The 14,400-nt window shown below is 43.9% G+C and overlaps 1 protein-coding gene and 1 long non-coding RNA gene across 7 annotated transcripts in view; one reads left to right on the top strand and one right to left on the bottom strand.

The window, feature by feature from the left end:
* The window catches only part of Tnik (TRAF2 and NCK interacting kinase), a 374,276-nt gene that overhangs the window by 297,384 nt on the left and 62,492 nt on the right, over positions 1-14,400 (top strand). For all 5 annotated transcript variants that reach the window (XM_090338732.1, XM_090338726.1, XM_090338731.1 and 2 more), the window contains 3 exons: positions 9,926-10,036; positions 10,732-10,818; positions 11,942-12,130. In XM_090338732.1, coding sequence (XP_090194858.1) covers positions 9,926-10,036; positions 10,732-10,818; positions 11,942-12,130 — 387 coding nt within the window. The remainder of the gene's footprint in view (positions 1-9,925; positions 10,037-10,731; positions 10,819-11,941; positions 12,131-14,400) is intronic.
* The window catches only part of LOC150068535 (uncharacterized), a 154,309-nt gene continuing 150,375 nt past the window's right edge, over positions 10,467-14,400 (bottom strand). For both annotated transcript variants that reach the window (XR_016536642.1, XR_016536645.1), the window contains exon 4: positions 10,467-10,725. This is a non-coding gene — a long non-coding RNA (uncharacterized LOC150068535). The remainder of the gene's footprint in view (positions 10,726-14,400) is intronic.

Here is a 14,400-nt window from a genome sequence, read left to right as displayed (position 1 = left end):
TGGCTCAGGGTAGAATACTAGCCTTGAGGAAAGCCCAAGGACAGTGATCAGACCCTGAGCTCAAGCCCAGGACTGGCAAAAAATAAATAAGTAAATAAAAAATAAAATATATATATGAGTTTTCTAGAAGCTTCTATTGGCTGTAACTGGGAATTGGAGGGATGTTGGGCTCATTGGTCTTGTGGAATGGTGAAGCAGAATTGAGACCTTGTTCCTCTGCATGTAGACAGTTATTCACCAGCTATTAAGTGAGAACTCTATTTGCAGGCCCTGTGTGAAGGCTTAGGAAGGACCAGTCTGAGCCAGAAGACTAGCTCAGAGGATAGCTGCAAGCAGGTGCCAGTGATTCATGTCTGTAATTCTAGCTACTCAGGACATTGTGATCTGAGGATTGTGGTTCAAAGCCAGCCCAGCCAGGAAAGTCCATGAGATCATATCTCTAATTAACCACCAGAAAACTCAAAGTGATGCTGTGGCTCAAAGTGGTAGAGTACTAACATAACTCCAGATTCTTTTTCACACTGGTCCTGGGGCTTGAGCTCAGGGCCTAGGTGCTGTCCCTGAGCTGTTTTTGCTCAATTCTAATGCCCTACCACTTGAGTCATAGTTCCAATTTGGGCTTTTTTGGTTCTTAACTAAAGATAAGAGTCTCATGGACTTTCCTGCCTGGGATAGCTTTGAACCGTGATCCTCAGATCTTAGCCTCCTGAGTAAGATTATAGGTATGAGCCACCAGGGTTTATTTTAATGATTCCTTGAACAGATACCTTCGTCCCAATCTCAGTTTTCCTTATTTCCCTTCATGAGCCTTCCCTGATCACAGAAAAACTGGGACTCCCTTGTTCCTTTTTAGGGCCTTTTTCTGAGTGCATCTTTTTCTTTGTGTGTTACTGGGAGTTTGTCTGCTGTTCGCTTGGCCAGCCGTCCTGCATTACCTGTTCATGGTAGTCGACAGATACCGTGGTTAGTCTGTACTTTCTGTTTAAGCCAGAAGACTTTCTGGAGAAACTGATTTTCAGTGAAACTCTTACCTGTATTTCTTACTAGCATTTCCAATAGGGTATAATTATGGTACCATCATCGCTACAAGTGGCTGCATAACATCTTGTCCTCTACCAATATCTAAATTAGACCCCTCACATAGAGGTGCCGCCATGTATGAATGGTGAGCTACGGAACATCAGAGTCCTAGCACTTCATGACTCTTTCACCAAGAAGGTGAAACACACGAGCCATTCCAGTTAGAGGCTGCCTGGGTTCCAATCCCAGTGCTGCCACTTGCTGCTTTTGCATTCGAGGACAAGAAAGTTTCTCTTGGCCTCTGCCCATTGATAAGATAGAATAATGATCATATGAAGGATTCATTAAGCTAATGCACAGTAAATGTTTCAATCCATGCCTGGCATCAGGGCTCTGCCAAAGTTCAGGAAGAGTGTAGTACCTATAAGGAAAAGTCTGTTTCCCATCACCTGCCTGGTTATTGCTATGGTGTGCTCACTCTTTCTGGGATGAGAGATCTCGCGGGAGTGCAGCTTGAGCAAGTTCAGAGATCTCAAGGGAGTGCAGCTTGAGCAAGTTCAGTGGGCAGAGTAAGAAGACAGGAAAATCAGAATAAGTTTTCACTAGTGATACTTCCCCCCTCCATGGACAGATGCTCAACTAAGCATGAGTAATTCTCCCATTTCAAGACCTGGCATGCTCACTCGCCTTCCTGTGGAGAAGTGGCCTTTGAGTGGCTCATACATGAACTGTAGGCCAGCTAATGTGACGTGTGAGGGGTGCCCATCCGGTCAGGCACAGAGCTGCCCTGATGTTATTTGCATACATGCAAAGAATGAATGCTTCCTTGCTGGACCTTTATTTCAGTGAATGAACAGGAATGAGCAAAGAGCTGGGCGCCAATGGGCCACGTGGAGTTTGACTGTCGAGGATCAGGCTAGTCCACGGGCTCGGCCAGCAGTCACTGTCACATTGTAGAAATCACATAGTATTTCAGGAGACTGTATAGTCGGCACAGATATAAGGAACCCAGTCAGCCAGAGGACCCCACGAGGACCTCTTCTCCTCATTTGCTTGCCCTGCAGCAAGAAGGGGGAGCCTTTGTCTGCCAAGCCCCCTAGATTTTGGGCTGGCAAGGGAGAGATGTCCTTGAAGTAGTTTGACTGAAATTCCTACAGTTTAAAATCTAGACTTTAAAAGAATGTTATAGACATTCATTTGGTAATGCAATAAACCCCCTAGAACAAGGTACCTGCTTGGTTGCATTTCGAGGCCTTATGTGAATGAAGGGATGGAATTTCAAAGCCCACCTGGGTGGGCTGTCTCTGTCATCCATGTCTTCACAGCCATCCCCTCTCCCACTCCCAGACTTGAACTTGGGGCCTAGGCACTGTCCTTTCACTCTTGCTCTTTCTTCCTTTCTTTTCCTTTCCTTTCTTTTCCTTTCCTTTCCTTCTTTGTGGATCACGGAGCTTGAACTCTAGGCCTGAGCACTGTCCCTGAGCTCTTTAGCTCAAGGCTACCACCTTGAGCCACAGCCCCACTTCCCCTTTTCTAGTGATTAATTGGAGTTAAGTCTCATGGCCGTTAGTGCCAGGGCTGACTTTGAACCACAATCCTCAGATCTCAGCCTCCTGAGGAGGATTTCAGGCGTGAGCCACCGCACCTGACACATGTCCTTGGGCTTTCTTAAGGCTAGAGCTCTACCACTTGAGCCACAGCATCACTTCTGGCTTTTTCTGTTAATGTGATATCAAGGAGTCAAACCCAAGGTTTCATGCATGCTAGACAAGCACTCTACCACTAGGCCACACTCCCCCTCTTTTTTAAAATGGCATCTAATCTGTATTTCTTGTTGGCTTGAGTTTCTTGGTTATTCCTAACCTTGTTTTACTGAAAGGATTATTTCACGATGGTATTTCACAAAATGATGTGCATTTCAGCTCACTTTGTTCAGTGCACAGTTTTACAGACTCATGGAGGCTGCAGAAGCTGAGGTCTCTTGAAGCAAGAATCCTCTTGACTACATTTTTCCAACAGAATCATCTCATTTCTTTGATACATCTTTCTCTAAGCTGCTAGAGGTAGAACACATCGTAGTTTGGAATTCCTCCTGAGCACTTAAAGACTCCTCAGGATGTGCTGACAGCTCACAGCTCCATGTTCCTCTATTGCAGGCTTTAATAAGACTCGGAGGGAGAAAATGAATATTCTGCCTAGGCAACTTGAGATAAATAGATTACCTATAAGGGGGTCCCAGAATAAGAAGACAAAAGGAACATTTCTTTATTACAGTTAACCAGTTTCGTAGCTATATAGCCTTGAAGCCTCCACTAGATGTCCTGAGAGGGCGCTGTGAGGAGGGTCAGGGCTATCCCCCAAACTCATCCTAAAGAATATCATGGGGACAAAAGTGAGAGGAATGCCAACTGATCAGAGGAACTCTGCTGATAACTCACAGGGTAGACGCGGTCAGTCATCCCCCAGCCATGGAAGAGGTTATTTTATTTATTTATTTATTTATTTTTTTGGTTAGTTGCAAGGCTTGAACTCTGAGCCTGGGCACTGTCCCTAAGCTCTTCAGCTGAAGGCTACTACCCTGCCTCTTGAGCCACAGTGCCACTTCTGGTTTTCTAGTGGTTAATTGGAGTCCCATGGACTTATGTCCCTGGGCTGGCTTTGAACCGTGATCCTCAGATCTTAGCCTCTGGAGTAGGATTGCAGGCATGAGCCACCATGCCCAGATGAAAAAGTTACTTTTAAGAGTCCACTGGAGGCCTGTGCTTCTGCCAGTGCTTCCCAAAAAACTGGAACAGACACTGCAAGCAATTTCGCATAATTGGTTCATCCAACAGATGAGAATTGTATTGTGTGTACGCATCATAGTCACTTGAGCGTCTCATCCGTTGCAGGGCATCTGGACTGTTTCTATCACTTAGCTATAGTGCAGCAGAGAACAGGGATGTGCAGGTGTCTTTGTCATATCTTTACTTGTGACATTGTAGGCAGATACTTAAGAGTGGTGTGGTTTGATCATAGGATAGTTCGATATTTAGTATTTTTAAAGAGTTGGTTGTACTAGTTTACACTTTAACAGCAATGTATATAACAGGTTTCCTTTTCCCTCTCCTCATCTCCCCTCTCCCAGCCCCATAATTTGTTGTGGTTGTTTGTACTGGCTGTTCTTACTGGAGTAATATAGAAACTCAGTCTTGTTTTGACTTGAATTTCCCTTTTGGCCAGGGATAGGGCATTTCCTCATATGTTTATTAGTCATGTTTTTTTTTGCCAGTCCCAGGGCTTGAACTCAGGGCCTAAATACTGTACTTGGGCTTTCTTAAGGCTATAGCTCTAACCTTTAAGCAATAGCAGCACTTCTGGCTTTTTTCTATGTATGTGATACCGAGGAATCGAACCCAGGGCTTCGTGCATGCTAGGCAAACACTCTACCACTAGGCCAAACACCTGGCCCCTTATTGGTCATTTTTGCTTCTTTTTCTGAGAAGCCTTTATTTAACTGTATCATTATACCTAGTTTGAATATAATGTAAAAATACTATTTGAGTCCCTTCTTCCCATTTCTTGCAGCTTATATTCTTAACACCTTAGTTTTGTTTCCATATCTTTCCTGAGATGAAAAGTTAGTCTGTCAGTTATAGGTAACTTACCTTTTAGAAGCACATTCCCAAACTTATATGGGTTTAACATTTAAAAAAAAATCTATAATTCTAGCTACTCAGGAGGCTGAGATGTAAGGATTGAAGTCCAAAGCCAGCCCTGCACAAGTCTGTGAGACACTTTTCTCCAATTAACCACTAAAAAACCAGAAGTGTCGCTGTGGTTCAAGGGGTAGGGCAGTAGTAGCCTTGAGCTGAAGAGCTCAGGGACAACACCCAGGCCCAGAGTTCAAGCCCCATGACCCACAAAAAACAAAAACATTCTGGCCTGTGAGGGTTGTCTGCAAAGGGCAGGTAAGAGCAGAGGTCTGGTCTCTTACATTGTTTATCCAGTCTGCACTACATGCAACCACTATCTATGACATCAGACCCAATGTGAGAATAGCAGGAGATAGTTTTCAACCTAGAATGCACAGCTGAGACTCACTCAAAAAAATCTCTTCTATTAGAGTATAAGTAAGCCAGAAAAGCTGACATAAAGAAAATGCCACCAAAAACTGGCGAGGCTAGTGTCTTATCTTCCTTTGCCCCATTTCTCCCTTTGTTGAGTTCAATTAAGCACAGACCTTGCTCTCAGAGTCGCCACTAGCAAGACTCACCAAGCTTGGGAAAAGGGTCTGATTTAGGTCAAGGCCTTGGGCCTTTCCCTGTGTTTTGATATGTCAACAACCCTGTGCATGGGCGGGGAGAGAGAAACACATTTTCTCAGGAAAGGCATCTGCATTGGGACACACAGCTGGAAATCAGCAGGGTGTCCTCAGAGGCTAGGGAAATCACTCCTTCCAGCCTCACCACAAGAACCAAAGCCCTGGCAGATGCCTCCCTGATTTTGTAGGGGGTGATCAGGATGAGGTCATTATTAATTATCAGGCACTTGTAAGTGTCTTTTTCAGAAACTGCTGAGTACTTGGGAAGCTCAGACCCTCCCAAGTTGTAATAACTCCCATCCACTGCCTTACATGGGGACCTGAGTGGAATGCCATTATAAGACAGTATTGATTCCTGCCACAACAGTTGAAAACATACAAACCCTTCACATAAAATTCAACTATTATCTTCAAAAGGTTGATTTTTTTTTTCCTTCAGGAAGAGACTGAGGGTTGGACTAGGGGAAAAAAAAACTTGAATTGCTAGCTAAATTAAAGCTATTTCCTGCCAGATCCAGATCTGTACACATAATTATTTTATTCACTGTGCTGGCACTGAGTTGCCTTGGCTGAGTGTTGGAAATGTCTCTGTTTTGAGTTTCTAATCCAAATTATTCAGTCAGTTCCTCTGATGATTCGCCTTGTATCCTCCTGAATTATTTTTCTGCAAAACAAGTAATCACTTGTCTGAAACCAACATGTCCAGGCTTTTCCTGCTTTTCTTTGTCATGCTACCCAGGATGCCCGTTGGCCAAGAACTCCTCCCACTGTCACACACCCATTGTCACCAAATGCTGCCTTCTGACTTAGCAGCTGGCATGACTCTGGCCTCATTAAAGGAGGCTGGAAATCTGTGTGTTTACCCTTTAGTCCTTTTGGTTGCATCTCTATTCAGAACAGGGGATGTATGGAGATTTGGCTGCCTTTGCTCTGCGGCCTGTGATTTCATGCCTACATCCCCGGGGAGGTCTCACCCTTCGGTCTGGCTTCGTCTTAATTCTTCCCGTAGCTGTCTTGAGGCCTTCTGAACATGCAAGTACGGTGGTGTCTGTCGGTTGCATGAAGCTAGTGGCCACCCTTGCCTACAATCAGATGTCAGTCTGGAAATGACAGGTGTTGAGTCTTAAAAGACAGCATCGCTGGGCACAGTGGCTCACACCTCTAATCCTAGCTACTCAGGAGGTTGAGATCTGAGGATCAAGGTTCTAAGCCAGCCCAGGCACAAAAGGACCTGAGACTCTTACCTCCAATTAACCTCTAGAGGGAAAAAAAAAAAAAAACAAAAATGGGAAGTGGGGCTTAGCTCAAGAGTAGGATAGTAGCTTTGAGCTGAAGAGCTCAGGGACAGTGCCCAGGCTCAGGGGTAGGGTGTTAGGCTTGAGCTGAAGAGCTCAGAGACAGTGCCCAGCCAAGTTCAATCCTCATCACCCACCATCAGTGTGATGTGGTTACCACCGACTTTGTCTCTGGCATCTCATGCTTTCTTGGCCACGCAGTAAAGTGTCACTGAGAATGGGGCCTCTGCTCTGTTCCCTCCAAAGCTCACATGTGAGAAGTAAATTGCAGTGCTCAAACAGACCTGACACAAAGGGTCTGCAGTCTTTCTGAACAGATGCTACATATGTGGGCAAGCACTTTGAATTGAGCAGTGAACCGAACATTGCAGGATATTGGTGTTTTTGATTCTTGTGCTAAATGCCAGTCACTGGAACAACTAGAAAAATCCTTCATGTTCCCGCAAGGTTCTAATTCCTGTAGAAGGAATGGTACTCACGTTTCAGCGCCATTGGTTGCTGCAACTACGTATGTGCTTAGTTTTAATGTCTCCTAAAATGTTTTTTGAGGGTATGAAGAACAAGAGTCACTTCTGACCCATCATTTCTGTCTCTCCATCTGTTGTAATAATTGAGTTTACATGCTTGGTTTCGCAGTCCTTACTAGGTATGACCTTGAAGAAGAATGTGCCTTTGAAGAATGCCCTGTCCATCATTATGCCCACAGAAAATGGGAAGGATAAGTTCAGAAGGCTTTGTGAAGATAAAACACATTCTAGTCAACACTCACTGTCTACTTTTTTGGTAACACTGTAATTCTTTCAGTGGTTATGTGTTATAATATTGTGGTCATAGTTTGTACTTGCACAGTGACTAACGTTGAGTATTTTTCTCTGTTCACTTACTCTCTAAATGTGGTTTGCTGAGATGTATAGTCAAATCATATGACTGGATTGTCATATAAGCTATAGTTGGAATTTATCCTTTATACTAGTCCTTTATGAAATATATCTCCTACAGATATTTTTCTCCATTTCTACCTTATTTTCATTTCCCTGTTCTCTGAAACAAAGCTTTTGTTTCTCAAAGACAAGTTTGTTTTGAGATATCTAATATAATAAAAAGTATCTAGTTTTTGTCTTGGATCTTGAAAAATTTCTTGTACTTTCCTATGATATGATGATAGGAGGATTTTTTAAAGATTTTATTAACACTGATTTTTACATCATATTTCAAACATCATGTTTAACAAACAAGTATAAAAGAAGGGAATCTATATGCAGTTACTGACGAATAGATTTTAGAACATAATTGAAATTAAGCTGAGAGATTGTACATCATAGATACGTATCAATCTATATAACATGTCTATGGAGTATATATCCCATCATAGATTATTTTGTCTATGTAGTTATGTTTATATCTCCAAGACCATGTCCATAATATTGGGCACCCAAATATTGAGTCATCACTCTTGCACTGTTTGGATCTAATAGCCACATATCAAGGATACCATGCACCTTCTGTTCCTTTGGTCTCAACTTACCTCGCACAACATGATTCGCTTTAGATTCATCCACTTCCCAGTGAATGTCATTATTTTATCTTGTCTAGTGGCTATGTAGAATTCCATTTTGTGTGTGTGTGTGTGTGTGTGTGTGTGTGAATATATATATATATATACACACATATATCATATATATATATATACACACACACATATATCACATTTTTTGTATCCATTCATCTACAGTAGGGCATCTAGGTTGTTTCCATTGCTTGGTTATTGTGAATAGTGCAGAATGAACATGGCTGAGGAGCAGGTGTCCTTATCATATTATCATATCCTGGGTTATGATGCTCTGGATAGAAGTCCAGGAGTGGTATGGCGGGGTTGTAGGGAAGGTCTATTTTCAGTTCTTTAAGAAACCTCCAAACTGCCTTCCAGAGTGGTTGTACTAGTTTACATTCCCACCAGCAGTACAGTAGGGTTCCTCTCTCTCCACATCCCCACCAGCATTTGTCATTGTCTGAGTTCGGAATCTTGGCCATTCTAATTGGGGTAAGGTGGTATCTTAGGGTTGTTTTTATTTGCATTTCCATTATGACCCTGGATGATGAACATTTTCTCTTTTTTTGCCATTTTCACCTCTTGTTTCAATAAGTCTTTAGTTCCCTTGTTTGGTTCGTTGGGTTTCAGTAGGGGGGGGGGAGATTAGAAACAAACGCTTTTTATATAAAGTTTAATTGTTTAACATCTTCCATTATGGATCATACATTTACTGTTCTAAAGAATCTGGCCTAAAAATTCATAAGTGTTTTCTTCAAAAATGCAGTTTTAACTTTTACATGGAGATAGAATTTTTCCGGTAGTGCAGAGCCTTACTGCACTCGGGTGAACTTACTAGGAGAGGCTTCTGCACTAATTCAAAGATTTTATTGGTTTAACTCCTGACACTGCTTCATTAAAGAGTAGAGTCCAAGCTGGGTATGGTGGCTCACGCCAGTAATCCTAGCTAACGCCATTCCTGGCAATACAAAGCCAATTAATCACTGTGGCTCAAGGGTAGGGTGGTAGCCTTAAGCTGAAGAGCTCATGGACAATGCCCAGGCCAGAGTTTAAGCCCCATGACCACAAAAAAAAAACGTAGAGTTCAATTTTAGAATTATGGTAAGTAGGCAGGAAGTCGTTTTGAAAAGATACAAATCTACTGTGTCTTCCTTCTTAGCAGTAAAGTTCTCATCATGGCATATTCACCTGCCTTCTTGCAAACCCATCTCAGGTGCTTGTCACATTGTCCACTGCTGTGGATGGCATTGATATGAAGGGAAGATGTTGGTAGTTCCTGATAGGATCTTAACTGAGTGAGGAGCTGAAGTGAAAATTAGGAATGAATGTTCCAGAAACAATAGGCAGCTTCCTCCAGGAGAAAGAACGGTGACTGGGTGCGAGTTCTATGTACCCTCTTCCGTTGGTCACCATATGGGACTGAATGTACATCATCACTGCTGTGGTTCTTCCATTCTCCAGCTCTGAGAAGCTGTGACCAAGTGATACAATGATGTAAACCTCACACAGTAACAGTCTCATGAATCACTTGATCAGGGAAAATAGCCCGTTAACCACTGATGTTGCCCACCCTTGTTTGAGAGTCTGGGAATGTATTCCACAGGCACCTGCCCCATATTGGTGCCGCCCTCATACCCCGGAGAGCCAGCGCTGGAGGGTGAGGCCTCCCTGCTCGAGAGCTCACGTCGTCGGCTGCTCTCCTCGCCCCCTGTGTCCCCATGTCCAGTGCCGTCATGGCTGTCTGCTTGCTGTCCACAGCAACAACGGCGTGAGAAGGAGCTCCGGAAGCAGCAGGAGCGGGAGCAGCGCAGGCACTATGAGGAGCAGATGCGCCGGGAGGAGGAGCGGAGGCGCGCGGAGCACGAGCAGGTAGAGCCCGTGTGCGGCCACACACGGATGGCCCTTCGCCCTCACGTGGGCTCGGGGTGGCTTCTCTCAGCACTGCACTCTTCAGGGTTTTGTTCCTTCACCTGTTCAAAAAGTCAAACGCACGGCCTTGGCAGCGCCCATTCAGCCTTGCTTTCTCTGCAGGCCAGAGGCGGCTGACACGCCTGCATCCCCCGACTCCAGATCCCAGCCCTGGGTATCTGAGAAACGAGCCAAGCTCCAAACATCCCTTCAGAAGAGCTATTCTGCTACTGCTATCTGTGGCCTCGGAGTCCTCCTCCCTGCCACACTGCTACCTGCACAGCTAGTGCCACTGCACAGGCATGCCGTGACAGCACCCCACACTGGGCTTCCCATTTTATAGCACTGTTAATTCTAGGGGGTCCATAAAGCTCAGCTTATAAAGAAAAGCTTTACGATGTAGCTGTGTTTATTAAGACCAAATAAAGTAGTTAACTGTAAAATACTGAGCCACCCCAATACATGGCTCCCAAGCCTGTGCTTTTGACTCCACTGAAAGGTGTGGCTTTGGTGTGGCACAAGTCTTCCTATTTGGTGAGGAGGTGCTGGGTGTTTGGTTCCTCTCCTTCCTTTTGCTCCTGCACAGGATGGTCTTGTCTGAAATTACTTTCTTTTTCTTTCTGTTCTTCCGAATTCTCCGCTGCTTCTCTCTGCAGGAATACATCAGGCGACAGTTAGAGGAGGAGCAAAGACAGTTAGAGATCTTACAGCAGCAGCTACTGCATGAACAAGCTCTACTTCTGGTAATGGGAAAGCCTCAAGCCTGCGGCCCAGCTTTGTGTATAGTGTGTGTGTGTATGTGTGTGTATGCATGCATGCGTCTCTTCCTCCTAACATGACAGTTCAAAACCAGGAGTCACCAGACACAGGCGGCTCATATCTGTCATCCTGGCCACTCTGGAGGCTGAGACCTGAGGATCACAATTTGAAGCCATCGCAGGCAGAAAAGTCAATAGACCTTTACCTCTAATCCAACCACCCAAAAAACTAGAAATAGCTATAGATGAACACAGCCCTGAGTTCAAGCCCCAGTGCTGGCAGACAAAACCCAGGGGTCCTCCAAGCTTTATAAACCTCAAAACTGCAAATATATTTCCTGAAGCAATTTGTCCAGTATATATACATCTAACACATTGTTATGAGTTTTATTAGCTCTGTCTTTTATAAAGCCCTAACACAAATCTAGCCTTACTGTAAGTTCAGACTGCTTTGGAGACCCACTGTGTTTATTGCCGAGTAATTTTAAAGGCCATTTGCAACTGGAATACAATCCTGGCAAAATTTACCTCTGCCCTAAGCGGGCAGTCCCATTTCACTTGCAGACTCTTAGTTTTGCCCTAATGAGGGGAATATTGCATGTTCCCTGCTCATGCAGTAGCCATGTGAAGTTCTTCTTTATTATTACTATTTGATTGTAGCCTGTACATAAACTTGCTTTTGTTGGGCTAAGTCTTATTAATGCAAAGTCATTTAGGTACTATCTCTGGCTATTCATTTAGTTTTGTGTTTAACTGTACATACTGGAATGATGGGATTCCTTCAACAGCAAGGGAATGGCTCCTTATGGGGTCTGTGTGCTGACCTGACAGGAGGCATCAGGGACAAGTCGTTTCCCTCGTGGCAATGTTCTGCACGGTAGCCACTATAACAGCAGTGGTTTCACTAAATGATAGTTTCTTTGGGGTACTAACACAAGCATGGATTTACTTCTGTGCACAGCTGACATTCTCCTGTAGTTCCGTTAGTATGTGAGTTCCCTTGTCAGCCAGCACTAACCTCCCTCATGGGTACGCTTTGCTGCGGTGTAGAGGGTTCCTTGCGTTCATCTGGACTTTTCTCTGCTCTTCCCATCCCCGGCCTGGGCAGGAGTATAAGCGCAAACAACTGGAAGAACAGAGACAAGCGGAAAGACTGCAGAGACAGCTAAAGCAAGAGAGGGACTATTTGGTGTCCCTTCAGCATCAGCGGCAGGAGCAGAGGCCCCTGGAGAAGAAGCCACTGTACCATTACAAAGAGGGGATGAGTCCTAGTGAGAAGCCTGCCTGGGCCAAGGAGGTGAGTGAACAAGGGCGGCCATGCCCAGACGCCGGTTGTTCAACCAGTGGGAAGTATGGGGTTCATTGTGGAATGCTCACCTTGCTTGTAGAGGAACCGTAATGTCATTTCTGTAGAGAAATAGTAAGGTATTTACCCCACATGTGGTTTTTGTGTGTTTATGTGTGCATTTTTCTTTGAGGAGATAGTAAGTTTTTATAAGCAACAACTGGAAGTAGAAAACCATTTTTCCCTTATCTCAGAACCCTGTAGAATTAGGGGCATGAGGACTTTTCCTGTCTTTTCTTTAGAAGAATGAGTGAGGACTTAGATAAGCCTGGGAAGAATCCCCTCTGTCTATCCATGGATACTGTCGCTCATCTCACAAACATTACCTGTTTACTGGGGTGCCAGGGCACACAGGCCTTAGACTCATACATGTTGCATGTTTTTTAGGACCTTAAATTCTTCGTATTTCACAAATACTTCCAAAGTAATTTTTAGTTGTTTAACCACAAAGCAAGGGTTTATAGAAAACTGGCTCTTGGTGAACTAGTTTAAAAATCTAATAACCATTCAGACCATGTACAGGGACTAATACCTATCACTCTAGCCACTCCAACTGCCAACCTGAGCTCCTCCTTTCCCCATGGCAGCTAACTCATATACAGATTTACCAGCAAAGGAGGAAAGTAAGCATGGAGCAGTTTTCCTTTCTTCATTCTCTACCCAGCCTGGCCTGATTTGAACTTGCCCACTTTGAATTGTGTTCTCAGTTGCTATTTGTCTCTACCATTTCATTTCCAGGCCTACATTCTCTATTCAGAACTAGTCCCCAGTTTCCAAGCACTGGCATCGTCTGTGCCAATGTCATCAGAGCACATTTCTAGACCTCTTAAATCCCTAAGAGTGGCTAGCCTAATCTAGCTTCCTACTAATCCTTGGACTATCCTTAAAACAGTAAAAAGTGACTGCTAATTTGGGAACTGGATCAACTGTTGTACAAATAGGAACACTTGCCATGGTTTAACACCCACTTAAACCAGGCATAAAAATGAACGAGGGGCCTTCTCTTCTTGACTTTTTAATGGTTTTTATTAGTAATAAAAAAAATTGTATTTGCCAGTCGTGGGGCTTGAACTCAGGGTCTGGGAACTGTCCTTGGGATTTCTCAAGGCTAGCACTCTATGACTAGAGCCACAACACCACTTTGGCTTTTTCTGTGTACATGGTACTGAGGAATCGAACTCAGGGCATCGTGCATGCGAGGCAAGCACTCTACCATTAGGCCACACTACTGGCCCCTATTCAAGATTCTCTGCTAAAGCATTACCTACAGATTTCTCTTCTAATACTAGAAAAGAAAGGAAAGCTCAGAGTAGCCAAACAGGTATACACATTATAAAACTGCAGATATAAACAGAGATGATAAACTATGTTTTTTAAACAACGATTAAACGTTTCCTGGAAGAAGGATACAGAAGTCCTGTTTTCTTTTCCAGAGACAGTGCAGAAGCATCCTCACAGGGAGGAGTAGCTAGGGTGACCACACGTATATTTCCTACGGGCCTGGATGCCGAGGAAGATGCCACCAAGCCATCTTCTACAGCTCTAGTCTCTCCTGGTCACACATTTGTTTCCCAGCACCTCTCTACTTCCTGTCAGGATCTTTGCTCTTTCCTTGATTACTTTTCCACCCACATTCTTCTCCAAATCAATTTTTCATAAGCAATGCTTCATCCTCCGTGTTTGCATCTTCATTTTATAAAACGACTGGGCGCACTGCATTTCTCATTACCTTAGTCATTAATGTTGGATGCAGTTAGAACAAATGGAAACATTTGTTCTGTCTAGTTAGAATGTTGCATTGGCTTTAATTTTCAAATTCAGACAGAAAAGAAACATTACTGTGGCTTACTGGAAGGATGGAGAGGCAGGCTCATTCCATTCAAATTCTCTATCTCTTCTGATTGGATGAAGTGTATTTGTTCTGTGAAAGCATCACAATGTTCTGTTCAACATTAAGAGCATTTTGTTAAATAATAGGAAATGCTTTTTCCTTTACCTTAAAATGCCAGGTGGCTGTCTGAGCCTGTCAGTAACTCTGTGCACTAGGACAAGATGCTCTGTTTAAATGTGTATTGCCTGTGACTGAATAATTGTTTAACACTGCATCAGATGCCCTCTCTTTCCAGTCCATACTAGTCGTCTTGTATGTAGTTTTATTTGGCAAACAATCGGATCATTATCTCTTTATTTTCCATCACCCCCCTGAGACGGGGAGATTTCTG

This window comes from Megascapheus bottae, chromosome 1 (genome assembly GCF_031878675.1).
Source record: "Megascapheus bottae isolate mThoBot1 chromosome 1, mThoBot2.hap1, whole genome shotgun sequence".
In the NCBI taxonomy this organism is placed as follows: domain Eukaryota; kingdom Metazoa; phylum Chordata; class Mammalia; order Rodentia; family Geomyidae; genus Megascapheus; species Megascapheus bottae.
Note: the sequence above shows the minus strand (reverse complement) of the source record. Positions and strands in the feature narration are given on the sequence as shown.